The 15748-nt window shown below is 34.3% G+C and overlaps 1 protein-coding gene across 1 annotated transcript in view; it reads right to left on the bottom strand.

Annotated features, from left to right (window-relative positions):
• LOC137388030 (gastrula zinc finger protein XlCGF57.1-like) overlaps positions 1-14907 on the bottom strand; it is a 67693-nt gene extending 52786 nt beyond the window's left edge. The window contains exons 1-3 of the mRNA XM_068074549.1: positions 14832-14907; positions 13214-13270; positions 13045-13107 (exon numbers count right to left, since the gene is read on the bottom strand). Of these exons, the coding sequence (XP_067930650.1) occupies positions 13045-13107; positions 13214-13270; positions 14832-14907 (196 nt within the window). The remainder of the gene's footprint in view (positions 1-13044; positions 13108-13213; positions 13271-14831) is intronic.
• Positions 14908-15748: the final 841 nt, after the last annotated feature.

Raw genomic sequence — 15748 nt, 5'->3', positions numbered from 1 at the left:
GATGTGTTGGATGGTCTCAGGTGCATCTTTGCACAGTCTGCATCTAGGATCGTCTCTAGTGTGATAGATTTTCGTTTGGAGTTGCCTTGTTGGGAGCACTTGCTCCTGGGCTACCATGATTAGCGACTCTGATTATATATATATATATATTAATATATATATATGTATGTATATATTAATATATATATGTATATATATATGTATATATATGTATATGTATATATATACATATATATATATACATATATATATATATATATATATATATATATATATATATATATATATATATATATATATATATATATATACTGTTGTTTATTCATTAGGCTCAGCTTACTTTTCTAGTCTATCAAGAATCACATGTAAGCCCATGTCTATTATTTTAGTGACATCTGTGATTGACTGGTTTAGAACATCAACTAGCCAGAAATGCAAAAAAAACAGAAAATAAACGCTCCATTTGCAGATTATGGTTATGTACATAGTGTTGACACAAAATTTTGCATAAAACACGCAAATAAAATCACATGGAAAATGATAGCAAGTAGGCAAGCAAAAACCAAATGTGTCGACAAGCCTGAACAAGGATGTTGTGTCTTCTAATATACAACCCTGATTCCTAAAGCTAAGAGCTGTCTGATGTGGACTACTGAGCCGTAGCGATACTAACTGCTAGTCTAAGCATTTTACTTGAACATTATCTTTATGGTAAATGGATTATGATATACCTTAAATGCACAAACCCTATTACCCAAACAGACAATAGAAAAACCATTTGTGGTTGCATTGTACTACAGCCATTTTGCTTAGTATCAAATCTATATATGATGTATTTTAACAATTCTAAAGCCAAATTAATCTAGCTTATCCTTCAGGGTCCTATTGGGATCTGAACTGCAACATGATAAAAATGAATTTTTTTAAACTAATTTAATGTGAACTTGTTAAAGATTTTCATAAACATTTCTTGACTTGACTTGGAGCTCTCTACATGCACATGTATTTTTCTATGTAATGCAAAAACACTGATTCAGTTCAAGCATGTACTCAGCTGCAATCTATTTCAATAACAGATTACCCAGTTTTTTCCAGTTAGAGTTTTCCCTCCTTGGAAGGTTGCATCTATGAGGTGTTAATCATGCCTCATAGCATTTCTCTAGAATTACTAGCAATTATCTGATACAACCTCCGGTAACTTCTCTTACTGCACCCTAAAACTTATGCTTAGTACCATGTGATTCTGCAAAAGAGTTGAAACCTGACAACAACAGAAGCTATGAAACATCCTGATAAAATACACCACAGTATAACAACTCCTTACCAGGTCTTTAGTATTACTACTAAATTGATGAAAACTGCCATATTTGGTAAAATCATCATTTATTATTATTCTAACATTATGACAGAACTAAATTATTTAGCGGAATGAAAGGTATATACTTTCGGTACTATGTTATGCAAATAAAATGTATGAATAAATCGAGTATTGAATAGTAATTTGAAAGTATTCAAACAATGTTGTTTTGGTATAATAAATCAAAACTCAAACCAAAAATGTTTAAAAATATTGCACAGGCTCACAACAGCAGACTCAAGTCTTTTGAAATAATTTCAACAAAATACATTTTTAATTAATTGGTTGAAAACATTTAACTTACAAAACAAAATGTAAACATGAAAAATTTGTTTAAAATGTACTAATACACATATTAAACTTACTGGTATTTCGTCTATATAATTTGTAAAAGCTTTTAATGATAAAAAAACAAATATCTGGCAAGCCAATTGAATTATCGTTTTTGGAATTTCAGTACTTAATGCTACAATTTTTAAAACCTTGCCGTAGTATTATTAATTCCCCTAAAACATATCAGTTGATGTTACACACATAGAATCAAAGTACTTGTTAATAAAATGTCGTTTGTCAATTTATATAAAGACTGTTTTTTGCATCATCATTACTTCTAAGAATTACAATTGTAGCTGAATGCTTTATGCCTATTTACCAAATGTATATGTAGAACAGTCTAAACAGATGCAACTACTGTGAACTAGTAAGTGCTGCAGCTTTATAACCTCGTTACATTTATATTACTGCTACACTTTCCTCTTTAGAAACTCTTTGTTTGCATTCAAACTTCTTTGCGTTGGCCTGTTATCAAATTAGCTAATGTTTTACTTTTTCAGCGCTCTCTGAAGTTAGTACCAGTACCAGTTGGTATTATTTTTGAAATTTGCTCTTTTCAACTATATTTGCATTTATCTCAAATTTTTAGCAGGTAACTATTACTAATGAGTTTATGGTCAAAACGCATACAGCGATAGTCTGTCATTCTTGCTATAAACTTTGTAGTATTATTTTACATACCTAGTATTTAGGATCTTCAGTTAATAGCATCTATAAACTGTATGCAAAGTGAATACAGTGTCTTTCTTTTCGTAAATTTTAGCAAGTCAATAATCTTACTTTCCATTTTATTGACTACTGCAGTTTAACTATGTTAGTTTCAAAAAACTGCAAGCATCAACTATTATAGCAATTTAATAAAAACGAGTTAATGTGAAACTAAAAGTTGTCCTTCTGTTAAAGCGTAGTGGTACAACTCCCAAATTATTAAAACATCACTTGAAGTTACTGTATCTTGCTGCAAAATGAGAAGGTAACTTCTATGTAATTTTGTATGCAAAATATAAATATTGTGTGGCGTGCTTTGAGCAAATATGTCAACAGCATTGTTGCTTTTAAATGCAAGCTCATAATTTGTTTAAATATGTTTCTTTCTAAATATTATTGCATATCTCCCAGCTGAAAATTTGGGATCTAGAAGCGACCACTAGCGGTGGAAACCGTCATGGTCAGGATACACTTGCCTGACCATAATGTTCCTGATTGCAACTCATAATTAATCACATTTGGCTAATGTTTAAAACTCTCTGTACCAATGTGTGCTCGATTTCTCAAAATAATGAATATCGATAGAGCTATTAATAATTCCCATACAAAAATGAGAAAAGTAAAATGATTGCAGACAGCTGTTATGATGAAAAAGACAAATGATTTCTATCAATTGGTTTTAGTCAAAACAATATTTGCATAGGAGGATGGCAAAATGGGTAAAACTAAAATTAATCTTTTTCTTAATGGTTTGTTGTTCGCCTATTTATTAAACTACCAACAAAAGCTCTAATAGAACCAGTTATACAACTATGTATATATGTTACACCATAATGTTATAGCAACATAGCAAGCCAATGTTATACGCATGTTTACACTCCAACATCCCAAAGTAATGTTTTTGTAACATTGCTGGGACATTTATTTGAAAGTAAAAACAATATAACACCATAATGTTCTAACTACATTGCAAGGCAATGTTATATAAATGTTTACGCTGGAACATTCAAAGGTAATATTTTGGGAATATTCCTGGGACATTCATTTGAATGTAAATATGATGTCACACCATAATATTCCAACTACATAGCAAGCCAATGTTATATGAATGTTAACACTCGAACATTCCAGAGTAACGTTCCTGTGACATTTCTGGGACATTCATTTGAAGTTAATGATGATGTCACACCATAATATTCTAGCTACATTGCTAGCCAATGTTATATGAATGTTTTCACTCAAACATTCCAGAGTAACGTTCCTGGGACGTTCCTAAGACATTCATTTGAAGTTAAATATGCCGTCACACCATAATATTCTAACTACATTACAAGCCAATGTTATATGAACATTAACTCTCGAACATTCAAAAGTAACATTCCTGAAACATTGTTGGGACAATTATTTGAATGTAAATTTGATGTCACCCCATAATATTCCAGTTACATTTCAAGCCAATGTTATATGAATGTTTTCACTTGAACATTCCAAAGTAACGTTCCTGGGACATTCCTAAGACATTCATTTGAAGTTAAATATGATGTAACACCATAATATTCTAACTACATTACAAGCCAATGTTATATGAACATTAACTCTCGAACATTCAAAAGTAACATTCTTGAAACATTGTTGGGACAATTATTTGAATGTAAATATGATGTCACCCCATAATATTCCAGTTACATTTCAAGCCAATGTTATATGAATGTTTTCACTTGAACATTCCAGAGTAACGTTGCTGGGACATTCCTGGGACATTCATTAATAATGTTCGCTAACGACGTTATGATAACGTTTCCAAAGTATATTCCTGTAACATTCTGCTGAACGTTATGATAATATTATTGCACAACATTCTATGCAACGTTCCTGCGACATTGTTGGAACATAATTCCACAATGATCATCAAATAACGTTTGTAGAACGTTATGACAATGTTTTTTTGGAACGTTATTTCAGCGTAATGTTACGGAACATCCCAGGAATGTCGTTGTTAGTTGGATATCCCGGTGAATGACAAGAGTTGCCCATTGTATTAGCAATTGCAAATGCAGTATAGAGTAGATATGCTGCTTTTACAATTATATTATATTCATGAATAAACTAACTTCTATTCATGAATAAAATATCAAATATATCCTGGGACATTCCTATGAAATTCATTTAAAGTTAAATATGATGTTACACCATAATATTCTAGTTACATTGCAAGCTAATGTTATATTAATGTTAACCCTCGAACATTCCAAATTAACATTTTTGTAACACTGCTAGGACATTCATTTGAAAGTAAAATTGAGGTAACACCATAATATTCCAACTACATTGCTAACCAATGTTATATTAATGTTTTCACTCAAACATTCAAAAGTAACATTCCTGAAACATTGCTAGAAAATTCATTTGAAGTTAAATATGTCACACCATAATATTCTAGCTACATTGCTAGCCAATGTTATATGAATGTTTTCACTCGAACATTCAAAAGTAACATTTCTGTAACATTGCTAGGACATTCATTTGAAAGTAAAATTGATGTAACACCATAATGTTCTAACTACATTACAAGCCAATGTTATATGAACATTAACTCTCGAACATTCAAAAGTAACATTCCTGAAACATTGTTGGGACAATTATTTGAATGTAAATATGATGTCACCCCATAATATTCCAGCTACATTTCGAGCCAATGTTATATGAATGTTTTCACTTGAACATTCCAGAGTAACGTTCCTGGGACGTTCCTAAGACATTCATTTGAAGGTAAATATGACGTCACACCATAATATTCTAGCTACATTGCCAGCCAACGTCATGTGAATGTTTTCACTTGAACATTCCAGAGTAACGTTCCTGGGACATTTCTAAGACATTCGTTTGAAGTTAATTATGATGTCACACCATAATATTCTAGTTACATTGCAAGCCAATGTTATGTGAATGTTAACACTCAAACATTCAAAAGTAACATTCCTGAAACATTGCTAGAAAATTCATTTGAAGTTAAATATGATGTCGTGCCATAATATTCTAGTTACATTGCAAGCCAATGTTATATGAATGTTAACCCTCGAACATTCAAAAGTAAAATTTCTGTAACATTGCTAGGACATTCATTTGAAAGTAAAATTGATGTAACACCATAATGTTCTAACTACATTACAAGCCAATGTTATATGAACATCAACTCTCGAACATTCAAAAGTAACATTCCTGAAACATTGTTGGGACAATTATTTGAATGTAAATATGATGTCACCCCATAATATTCTAGTTACATTTCAAGCCAATGTTATATGAATGTTTTCACTCGAACATTCCAGAGTAACGTTGCTGGGACATTCCTGGGACATTCATTAATAATGTTCGCTAACGACGTTATGATAACGTTTCCAAAGTATATTCCTGTAACATTCTGCTGAACGTTATGATAATATTATTGCACAACATTCTATGCAACAATCCTGCGACATTGTTAGAACATAATTCTACAATGATCATCAAATAACGTTTGTAGAACGTTATGACAATGTGTTTTTTGAAACGTTATTTCAGCGTAACGTTACGGAACATCCCAGGAATGTCGTTGTTAGTTGGGTGATGCAGTATATTTTTGACTTTCAAATAATACAAAACTTAGTGCTTTCCAAATAGTAGTTCTAGAGCTATGAAGCGCAACATGCATAACTGATGGGACATCACAAAATGTCCACAAAATATCCAAAATGCATATTATTTTATTAACTGTATATGATAATTAAATATAACATGTTTTTCGCACCAAAACCACAAATTCTCATTGCGCAATTACTCTGTGCTCTTTATTCAGCATAATTAGTTATTCACTTACTTAACCAAGCCAAGGTCTGCTATTGCAGGCCGCAAAGGTTATGCAATAAAGGTTTTTTGCAGTTTAAACTATGGTTTATAAGAGAATTATAAGATCCAGCAAAAAAGCATGCAGAAAACTATCAGTCATGATATATTATGAATGGCCATTAGAAAAATTGTGTAAATCATAATTTTACAGATATGGAAAAGCTTGAAGAATGCAAGCCAGTTGTGTATGATCATGAGACAAATGAAATGCTGTTACTACTCGAGGTTTGCATCTACCTGGCCGCAATAACACAATACAACTGGCTGCATAAGTTGCCTGCCAGCCTATATAACCCTATTTACTATTTATGTATTGACACAAGTTATCTCTTTGCTCTTTAGCATCATAGCTGTAATTGCGTGTGGCTATGCTTGGAGGAGCATGGAGAACTGGTTGGGCGTCGTCTTGAACCAGTAACCGCCAATGTACTGGCCGCATTCCATCTTTGTTGAATGAATCCACAAAACCTGATGGAACATATTTTGTGTTTTCAGTTGAGAGTAGGTAATTATGCAAGCAGGTCATCACTTTTATTATTAATTCCACCAAAGTTAAGTCGGCCTTGATAGGGTGATGAAATATCCTCCATCTTGCGGATAAAATGCGGAAGGCATTTTCAACTGTGCGGCGAGACCAAGATATACGATAGTTAAATACCTGCTGCTCAGCTGTCAGGCCACGCCTACTATATGGTTTCATAAGCCAGGTTTTTGAGGCGAATATCGCATTACCCAATATATAATACCGAGTGTCCACCACACCAACAGGTGCCATCTCTAGCAGAGGAAGTATGTTATTCTCTAACATTTCATAAAGCTCACTCTGGCTGAAGACACTGGCATCATTGTCTTTGCCATAATGTCCTATGTCAACATATGTGAACTTTTACTGGGCATCGCACATGACCATTAGTACGGTACGGTACTGTGAAAGTTTTTGTAATTGTAATACATGGAACCTCCAAACTTGGGACACTCTAATTTCACATGTTTCCCTGTAACAAAATATAATGAAGATTATGCAGGTTTATTTGTGCTTTAGCTTATGACAACAGGCTTACCTAGTGCAGCCTAGACTCAATCCTCTGATTGCTGTTGAGTGCAAAGGGACAAACTATGAATATCGACACACCCACCTGGATAAGTTGTCTGTTTGTAGACATAGTTTCTCAAAACAGTAGTATGAGTGTTGACAACATGTGCAATGTAAAGCTAACTCCGAGTGAGCAGAGCCATACAATACTCTCTGCTACAATGAGTAGAAGTGGTAGTAACTTTTGACACTAAAGATTCTAGAATGGATAGCAACAAGGCTTGTTAGTTTATTCCACCATTGCTGTAAATCAGGACTTTAAAAAGCTACTTGAGAAAAACTTTTGCTTACCGTCTAGCGCACCAATCACATGATGAAAGTTCCATGTTTCTTGATATTCACATGCAATCTGACTCCACTCCTCGAGACAGGAAGGAAACTTTAAGTAGGTAGCTCCAAGATTATTCCATATAGACTCGCATGTGTCTCTGATAATCTTGGAGACAGTAGAGTGGCCCAGCTGAGAATCGAAAGACTGGCTGCGTTGTGAATCGCCAGTAGCCAGGTAACACAGCGTGACCAGAAGTTTCTCCTCAGCAGAAATACGTTTTCAGAGCTTACAGTACCTCGGTTGGAATATCTTCTCTCACTAAGGTGAGCAGATGATCAAACCGTTCAGGTGACTTGGAGTGTATCTACAACAACAAGAACATGGATTGCTGGTTATTCTAATTTCAAGCATATAAGTATAAAAAGAAACTGTTTCAAGCTTGCGTGGTACAATGGATCAAATATGGCATGTAATTAAGTTTGAAGCTCCAATTACTGGCTCATATCACAAGTGGGCTAAATGTTAGATCCTACAAACGTAACGCTAATGAGTGGTGACGATTTTTGTTGTAAATAATTTTATTTTAAATAACGACTGAATTGTTTTGCTTGAGGTAATGCTATACTCTACTCGTTGAACTAGCAATATCCAAAAACACCAAACATTTTTTTTATACTGCCTCGTCTTGCTTATGATAAGTTGATGATAATATTCTTGTTAGGCCTATGTATATTTACTCACCGATAAAACATTTCATGGTCTTCATTGCGCAATGTATGATAGAGTGTGTTAAATTGTCCTTCTTGATTTATTCTCTTCCAGGCTGGACGCACCCACCATCTTCTTTTATTCCTCACTCAGGTGTAAAACTCAGCTGCTTGCTGTTGTTGTCTAGGTCAGTTTCTTCATCTGAGCAATGCTAAGACAAGTATTTTTCTTAGTTTTAATTTTCTATCCATCTTCAACAAAAGTGATCGCTCGATACTCGTGGTACTAGCTTTTGCATATAAACCAAAAATGCGATTGTTTAAGCGAGTCTCAATGGTCTGTTATTAATTAGGCCCGGCCCATCACTCCCGTTTCGGTGATCGTTTTATATATGAGAACATGATGTCGACAACTTTTCCCTGATACAAACACGGATGGGTTTGTGCTAGTGTGAACATTTTCATCATCGACGATCACCAAAGCAATGTGGCATCAACCCCGTGATACGGCGATATAGTGTGAACCAGCCTTTAAGGTTGACTTGCAACAAAATTCACATTACAGTTATTTGGTATCAAAAGATTCGCCATGTTTTACTCTGTTGTGTGGTAGGTGCCAAATATGTGGAAATGTGATTAAAAGCTCTTAAAAGCTCAAAAACAAAAAGCCGCCGTAGATTGGAATCTCTTGATTTCGATGACGTATCCGCGCTGTATGGTTATTGTCTTGTCACGTGATGTTCTCGCGTGAATTGAAAGGCCAATGAAAAGCTCAATATCAAACTTATCGTAGCAATAGTTTATGATAATCACTTCGGGTTTTACCTAAGACCCCGTATCAAATATAGATGCTCGCTACTTTACAGTTTCGGCTTGGCCATTCCGTTCGACTATTCATGTCTGAGTTGCGATCATAAAAAATGTCAAATTCTGAAAAGTTAAGACCCTGGCGTTTCGAGTCTGACGCTCTATCTGAAGAAGATCCTCAACAGAATCAAACCTCCCAGCAAGTAAGCACCGCCACTAGCCAGCTCTTATATGCCAAGCTAGCTAGTAGTAATAGTTTTAGCTTGAGAGTGATAGAACGAATATTATTATATATGATTTTAATGATGATAATTATCGCTTCAATATTGCGAAAAAATAATTACAGATTTTTCTCGAATGACAACATTAACAATTTTAATATTTAAATCTAGTGCTGCACTGATATACTGTTGGATAACATCGACCTGATGTATTAGCTATGGTTGCATAGACATATCTGTTCATTTCTTTAGGAGCTAATACCACCGGCTACAGAGTGGTGTGCCTGCGAGCGTTGTCAAGACATGCCATCTCTTCCTGAATGTTTGTGCTGCCATTATGCTGAGTTTGCGCATTGTCTCCTTGACCGAGGGGAGCATGAATGCCTGCGTATGCATCCTGGTGTAAACGAATTTGTGGCGTCTGCACCCCTTGAGTTGAGGTGGAATAATTACCTGCGATATCATAGTGAGTTGGATATTCATTTAATGCCAACAACACCAAGGCTATGCTAATGTGTCAAGCATTATCTACAATTCTTGTGTTACACATTTAATGCATCAGTTGAACACACATATTCTGAACTCGTGGAACACAAGGAGAACTGGTATATTTGGCTTGTACACTTACTATAGTAGAGAGTGTATTAGTTTTATGATTTTATTATATAAAGATCGAGATTATTTTGATGAACAGCAATTATTATTTTTCAATAGTTGTTTTGGTAGATAATCTATTCCCATTTGGAGAGCCATCGCCAAATGCTCGGAAAAGGTTGTGTGCATACCGCAATCTTGTGTTTTGGTTTATGCTGCAAATCTTGTTTGCAAGTCTGCAAACTCTTCTTCATCATCCGTTGGTGGGAAAAGAGCCCGAATCTTAGACACCAAGCATGCAGGTAGAGGCCGTCGCTCACAGCGACAAATTTGCGGCATAAGCCAAAACACAAGCTTGCAGTATGCACACAACCTTTGTAACAACATCCGTTGTAATGGACCTCACTCTCAGGCCGTGGGAAATTAGATCGGACTGGCATCGCTTGAAGCCTTTCAGCTCCATGGTGTTAGAGCTGATGGTCTCTGTTGACTGCAAAGTAAAGAAAGTTACGACCAACAATTACTTTCACATTATTTGAATGAACTATTTAGCTAGATGAGCAACTTCATGTTTATGTATTGATAACTACTAAAAAATTTGGGTTTTTGTCAGGCTGTGAAGTAAAAACTGTCAAAGTTTTACCTTGACAAGATGGCTGCTGACTATTAAACCGCAGCTCTGATCCATCATAGTGTAGGCTCTGTATAGTGCGCAATGCCCCGGACTATCGCATCTACCGTCACCTGCCCAATCAAGCTCCCAATCGATTGCTGCCATCAATCCCTCGTTATGCAGGGTGTACTGCTCAGCAATACACTGTAAAATATTGTAAAACTTCATTATACAAGATTAATTTGTATCATTATCATTAGTCTAAGAATGTAGAATCCTCTTCCCCCTTTTTGTGCTATATTATGATGAAGAATCAGAATTTTGAATTATAATATATTTTGCTTGAAGGATGACATATTTTCATTTAAAAAAAAAATTGTTTCTAAATGTTGTTATTCAATTAGTGTGCCAAGCTTTTACTCACATTTTCCAAGTTTATGAGTAAATATTAACACTCATACCATGTAAGTATTCTCTTTGTTGGTAGAGGCAAATGCTGTGGCTTGGTATTGCGATGTTCAGGAGCGACAGAAAATGGAGGTTCTGCGTAAGGCATCCGCCAGAAAAGAGTGATGCAGCTGCCAGCAGGGGATTGATGGCGTGAGCTCTGTTCACTCTGGCAGTTGTTTCCCAAGTGTACGATCGGTGACAGGAGGCACATGTAACCTTGAACTCTACCCATCCGCCTTCTCGCACCATCGTGAATGAGCAGGGGAGGGCGCAGGTGTGACAGTGAAATAGTCGCTGGAGTGCTGTCACACTTACTATTATTTTCTCCTCTTTGAAGGAGGATTCGGTTCTGAAATCACAACACAATAGTTGACTTGCAATAAGATTTGTACAACATCATTTCCTGTTATTATATCATATTTGCTTGATCAGAAAAAGAATAAATATATAGCCATGCAATCATGACACAGATTTTACAAAACCCTATCAGAATCCATGATATTGTAAAGATAAAATGTGAGTAATAACTCTATGGATATTTTTTATATTTTGTCAAGTTTGGTTTAGTTCAGCTCTATCTTACATGTAATTGGAGAGCGTTTGACGCTGGCCAACATAGCGCTCAAACTCTTCCCAGTCTTCAGTGATTGGCACAAACTCTTCATCTAATACTAATAATAATCAACTAATAATATTAATATGCTATTAACGATGATACCAGAAAATGACAATAACTATTTTATATAACATATCTATAAGTGAGTGGGGTTAAAAAATTTGGCGAAATTAATCGTGAAACAACATTATTTTATCAATTATATATTAATATATTACGTTTTACAGATAGATATGCAGTATGAATTAGTTTTGTTATTATAATAAGAATAATACACGTAATTAAAAAGATAAAATACTAATAATATAATATTACAATTAAATGACATTAATATTGTTATATTAAATATAGATTAATACAGTACTATTAGGAGAATACTAGATAATAACCCGAGTTACAACTACTAATACAAGTAGTTCATAAAATAAATTACTCACGTGCTTTGGTGATATGTGGAGTATGCAAACAGGTTAGAAAACATGTCGTCTTTGAACTGGCGAAAACAAAGGTAAGAGTAAGCAGGCGAATAAATAAAGTTTGTCACATCCAGCTTCACCCAGTTGCTCCACGCCCGGTGAAGGTCTGGTCTTTTCTCAGCTCTTGGCCAAAAAAAGGTGCTTCTCAGCTTGGCAGCTGCACAAACACTATGTGGCGCGTTAGACATTATGACGAATTGAAATAAACAAGTTTAATATGAGAAAGCGTGTTTGCTATTTGCGATAGATCAAACTTGAACTGAAACTAACATTATCTGATCATGTGACTTACACTTCCCGCTATATGGCGCAAAAAATTTCTACAGCATTTTTCAACCATCATAGCGGACCAAAAGGCTCATCATTTTTATCAGAGAATGATATGCAATCGTTCAAGCTAAGCTTAAAAAATTAAACATATTTTTATGCTATGTTTTGAGATATCAGTGCTCAAAGTTGCAGCATTATGATGCCGATAAAATAGACGCGTAAGAACAATAGACATGGTTTTTATCGCAAGCGTGAAGTATATTTGTGAAAATAGTTCGACGAATAAGGATGCATGAAAGTGTAAATATAAACTATCTCGCACACATTTTAGCCGTTTTAGCACACATACGTCACATTTTAGCCGTTTTGGAAAACGAATCCAAACTAGGGCGGTCTCGTGTGGCTGCGATTTTCTGTTCGTTTTTTAGCTTTTACGAGCTTTTAATCACATTCCCACATATTTGGCACTTACAACACAATAGAGTAAGACATGGCGAATCTTTTGATACCAAATAACTGTAATGTGAATTTTGTTGCAAGTCAACCTTTAAAATAAACCGGTTTAAGCATTCAACTCACAAACGCCTGATATCAAAGCTTATCAGCAGCAGTTGTGACTATTATTTAATTATCTTTAACTTACCAGTTGGGTAGAGATTATCAGCACCATCATCAGATCCTGGTTCTGTTTTCACTTCCTCAACTACTGTAATATTTATGAAAGTTAAACTAAAAAGAACGATAGTGAGCGGTTTTTTGTATATATTATAAGATTTCATGACTTTCATGAAAAAATGCTTCAATATAAGTACCTTCACCACTGTCTGTGTTGACTGGTGAATCATCAGGTTCCACCTTAATCTCGATATCTACAATATAACTTATGTATAACTTGCTTTCTACCAAAATTGATTTTGTCGAGCTATACAAAAAAACTAGCCTAAACAGTACTTCAAGCTGGCTGGCTAAACCAGCACAATAGAATAGTATGTAGTTACAATACACATGGCTTGAGGGGGCAAGGTTATAGCAAGCATGGGAGTATAATATATAATAAAGCCTCTAATTGAATGCCATGGCACTCTAACTTTCAACCCTTTTCTATAGTGGCGGTCAACTAGAGCTGGCATTAGAAAGAGGCCGGTGTTGTTTTTTTCAAAAAGCTCATCAGAATTTAAGTAACATAAACTTAACCTTATTATAGACGAAATGAATGTAATCTATATTGTGCATTTTCCTTCAGACTGCAAAATTAACACATTTGATTGCAATAAGTCTGCTACGTTGTCGAGGATGGCTGAATAAATATGCTTAGGGAAACCGAGAAACATCTCCAACAGTTGATATCTAGTTCTTACAATTAACCTTTGATGATATTATTTTGCAATTTGCTGGTCTTTTGAATCTTTTATCGCATTTTAAATTGGAAAGTAAATTTTAATTTTTTAACTGTATATAAAAAAATATCACATAAAATCACATTGCACTCACAGTTCTGTTTGGTAGTTTGCAGCCAAAGTTTGCTAATTTATAAGTGGTGCAATAATAATTTATCAAAATCTCAAATACATATTCATCAATAATTGAATAGCGTCCAAATAATTTTTTGAACCAAGCAAAACATTTACGCTTTGGATTTCCCTCAAGCAATAAACTTTTAGCAGCATCACGAAGCACAACTTCTAGCCTAAACCTAGTCATTTATATACCATCATAAATGTAAACCAGTTTTTACATAAGTTGAAGTATCAGAACCACTTTAAACAAGCAATCACTATTAGCTTGATGCAGATATCCATTATTATTTCAGAGATGTTGTTTTCAAAATTTCAACGAAAAGATAACGAAAACCTTTGGAATTAAAGATGAACCTAGATATGAACAGAAACCACAAAATAATTAATTGCTATTGATGTACCCAAGTGACTATTAGTAAGATTTTGAAGACACTTTTCTACTGATCACTGGCCATGATGTAATCAATAAAATAAATAATTTCAAAGTAGTGGTCAAATAGGGGTTGCGGTGAATTTAAAGGTGGTGCTTGATTTTTCAACTTTTCTCCTATAGAGACGGCCAAATGGAGGTGTTGTTCAAATAAAGGTGACACTCCAATAGAAGTTAACGTTCAATTACAAGAGATGTGGTGTGTCTACAGAAAACATAGCTATACTAGACAAGACTATAAAAATATAACGATAGCAGACAGGCTTAAAAAGGACATGGCTATAAAGGAAATAGAGAAAATTACCAAAAAAAAGCATGGCTACAGAGGACATTGATAAATAGAGAATGGACAAAGATAACATATCTATAGATGGCATGAATAAGGAAAAAATGAGTATGAAAAACCTGAAATACATTTTTCAAAAATTCATAAGAACAATAATATTTACAATATACATAGTTACGTAGAACTCTCTAACTAACCTGTTGGATAGAGACTGTAATTCAAATCCTCTGCTTCAGGGCCTGATTTTACTAATACAGTGTTCATGGCAGCCATTATAAGGAAAGATCAGTTTATCTAATTAAGAAAAGAGTGTAGCACTAGATTAGGTACAATCCATGTTTTCATACAAGCGCTTGCAGAGAACCAGCTTTTAAAGAATAAAGTCTACTTGCAAACAAAAATAAAAACAATTTGCCTTGTAGTTAGGCAGATAATGGTAAAAATTAAGTAGAAACTTATTATTACAGAAATATATCGTGAAACCTGTATTTTAATGCCATGGCACTGTATTTTTCAACCCTCCTCCAATAGAAGCTGTCAAATGGAGGTGGAATTTGAATAACGGCTGACTTTGTATTTTTTTAAATAGCTTATTAGCATTTGGGAAGGTAAAGTTAACCCTTTCATGGGCATAGCAAATGTTGTCCACATTTTGCACTCTTCTTCAGGAGGAACTGAATGATATTATAGTCTGTGAGATGCTTTGCAATTTTTTATAATTTCAATTTTTTATATTTCATTCCAAAATTGAACGCAAATTTTTCATTGTATAATTATAGTTAATAAAGTTGCATGAAATGTCATTGCACTCATTGATATTTTTGCTACAGGTGCAGCCAAAGCTGGCTTTTTATGAGTGATAGAAAATGGTCACTTTATAGCAGACCGAGTTAAGGTTAGCGAAAATATCCTCTCAAATAATATTCTGCAAACCTGAAAATTAAATAAGTTACTTCGTAATATTAATAAAATGCTATGAGTATAGAATTAAGAACAAGTGAAACTACGAGCAATACTTATAATACATGCAGAGACAAAAATTTAAGACATCAAAACAAAAATATTTGCACTATTTGCTTGGGAAGTTGTGTTCTGACTGTTCCATTTGATGAAA

Source organism: Watersipora subatra, chromosome 2 (assembly GCF_963576615.1).
Source record: "Watersipora subatra chromosome 2, tzWatSuba1.1, whole genome shotgun sequence".
Taxonomy (NCBI): domain Eukaryota; kingdom Metazoa; phylum Bryozoa; class Gymnolaemata; order Cheilostomatida; family Watersiporidae; genus Watersipora; species Watersipora subatra.
Note: the sequence above shows the minus strand (reverse complement) of the source record. Positions and strands in the feature narration are given on the sequence as shown.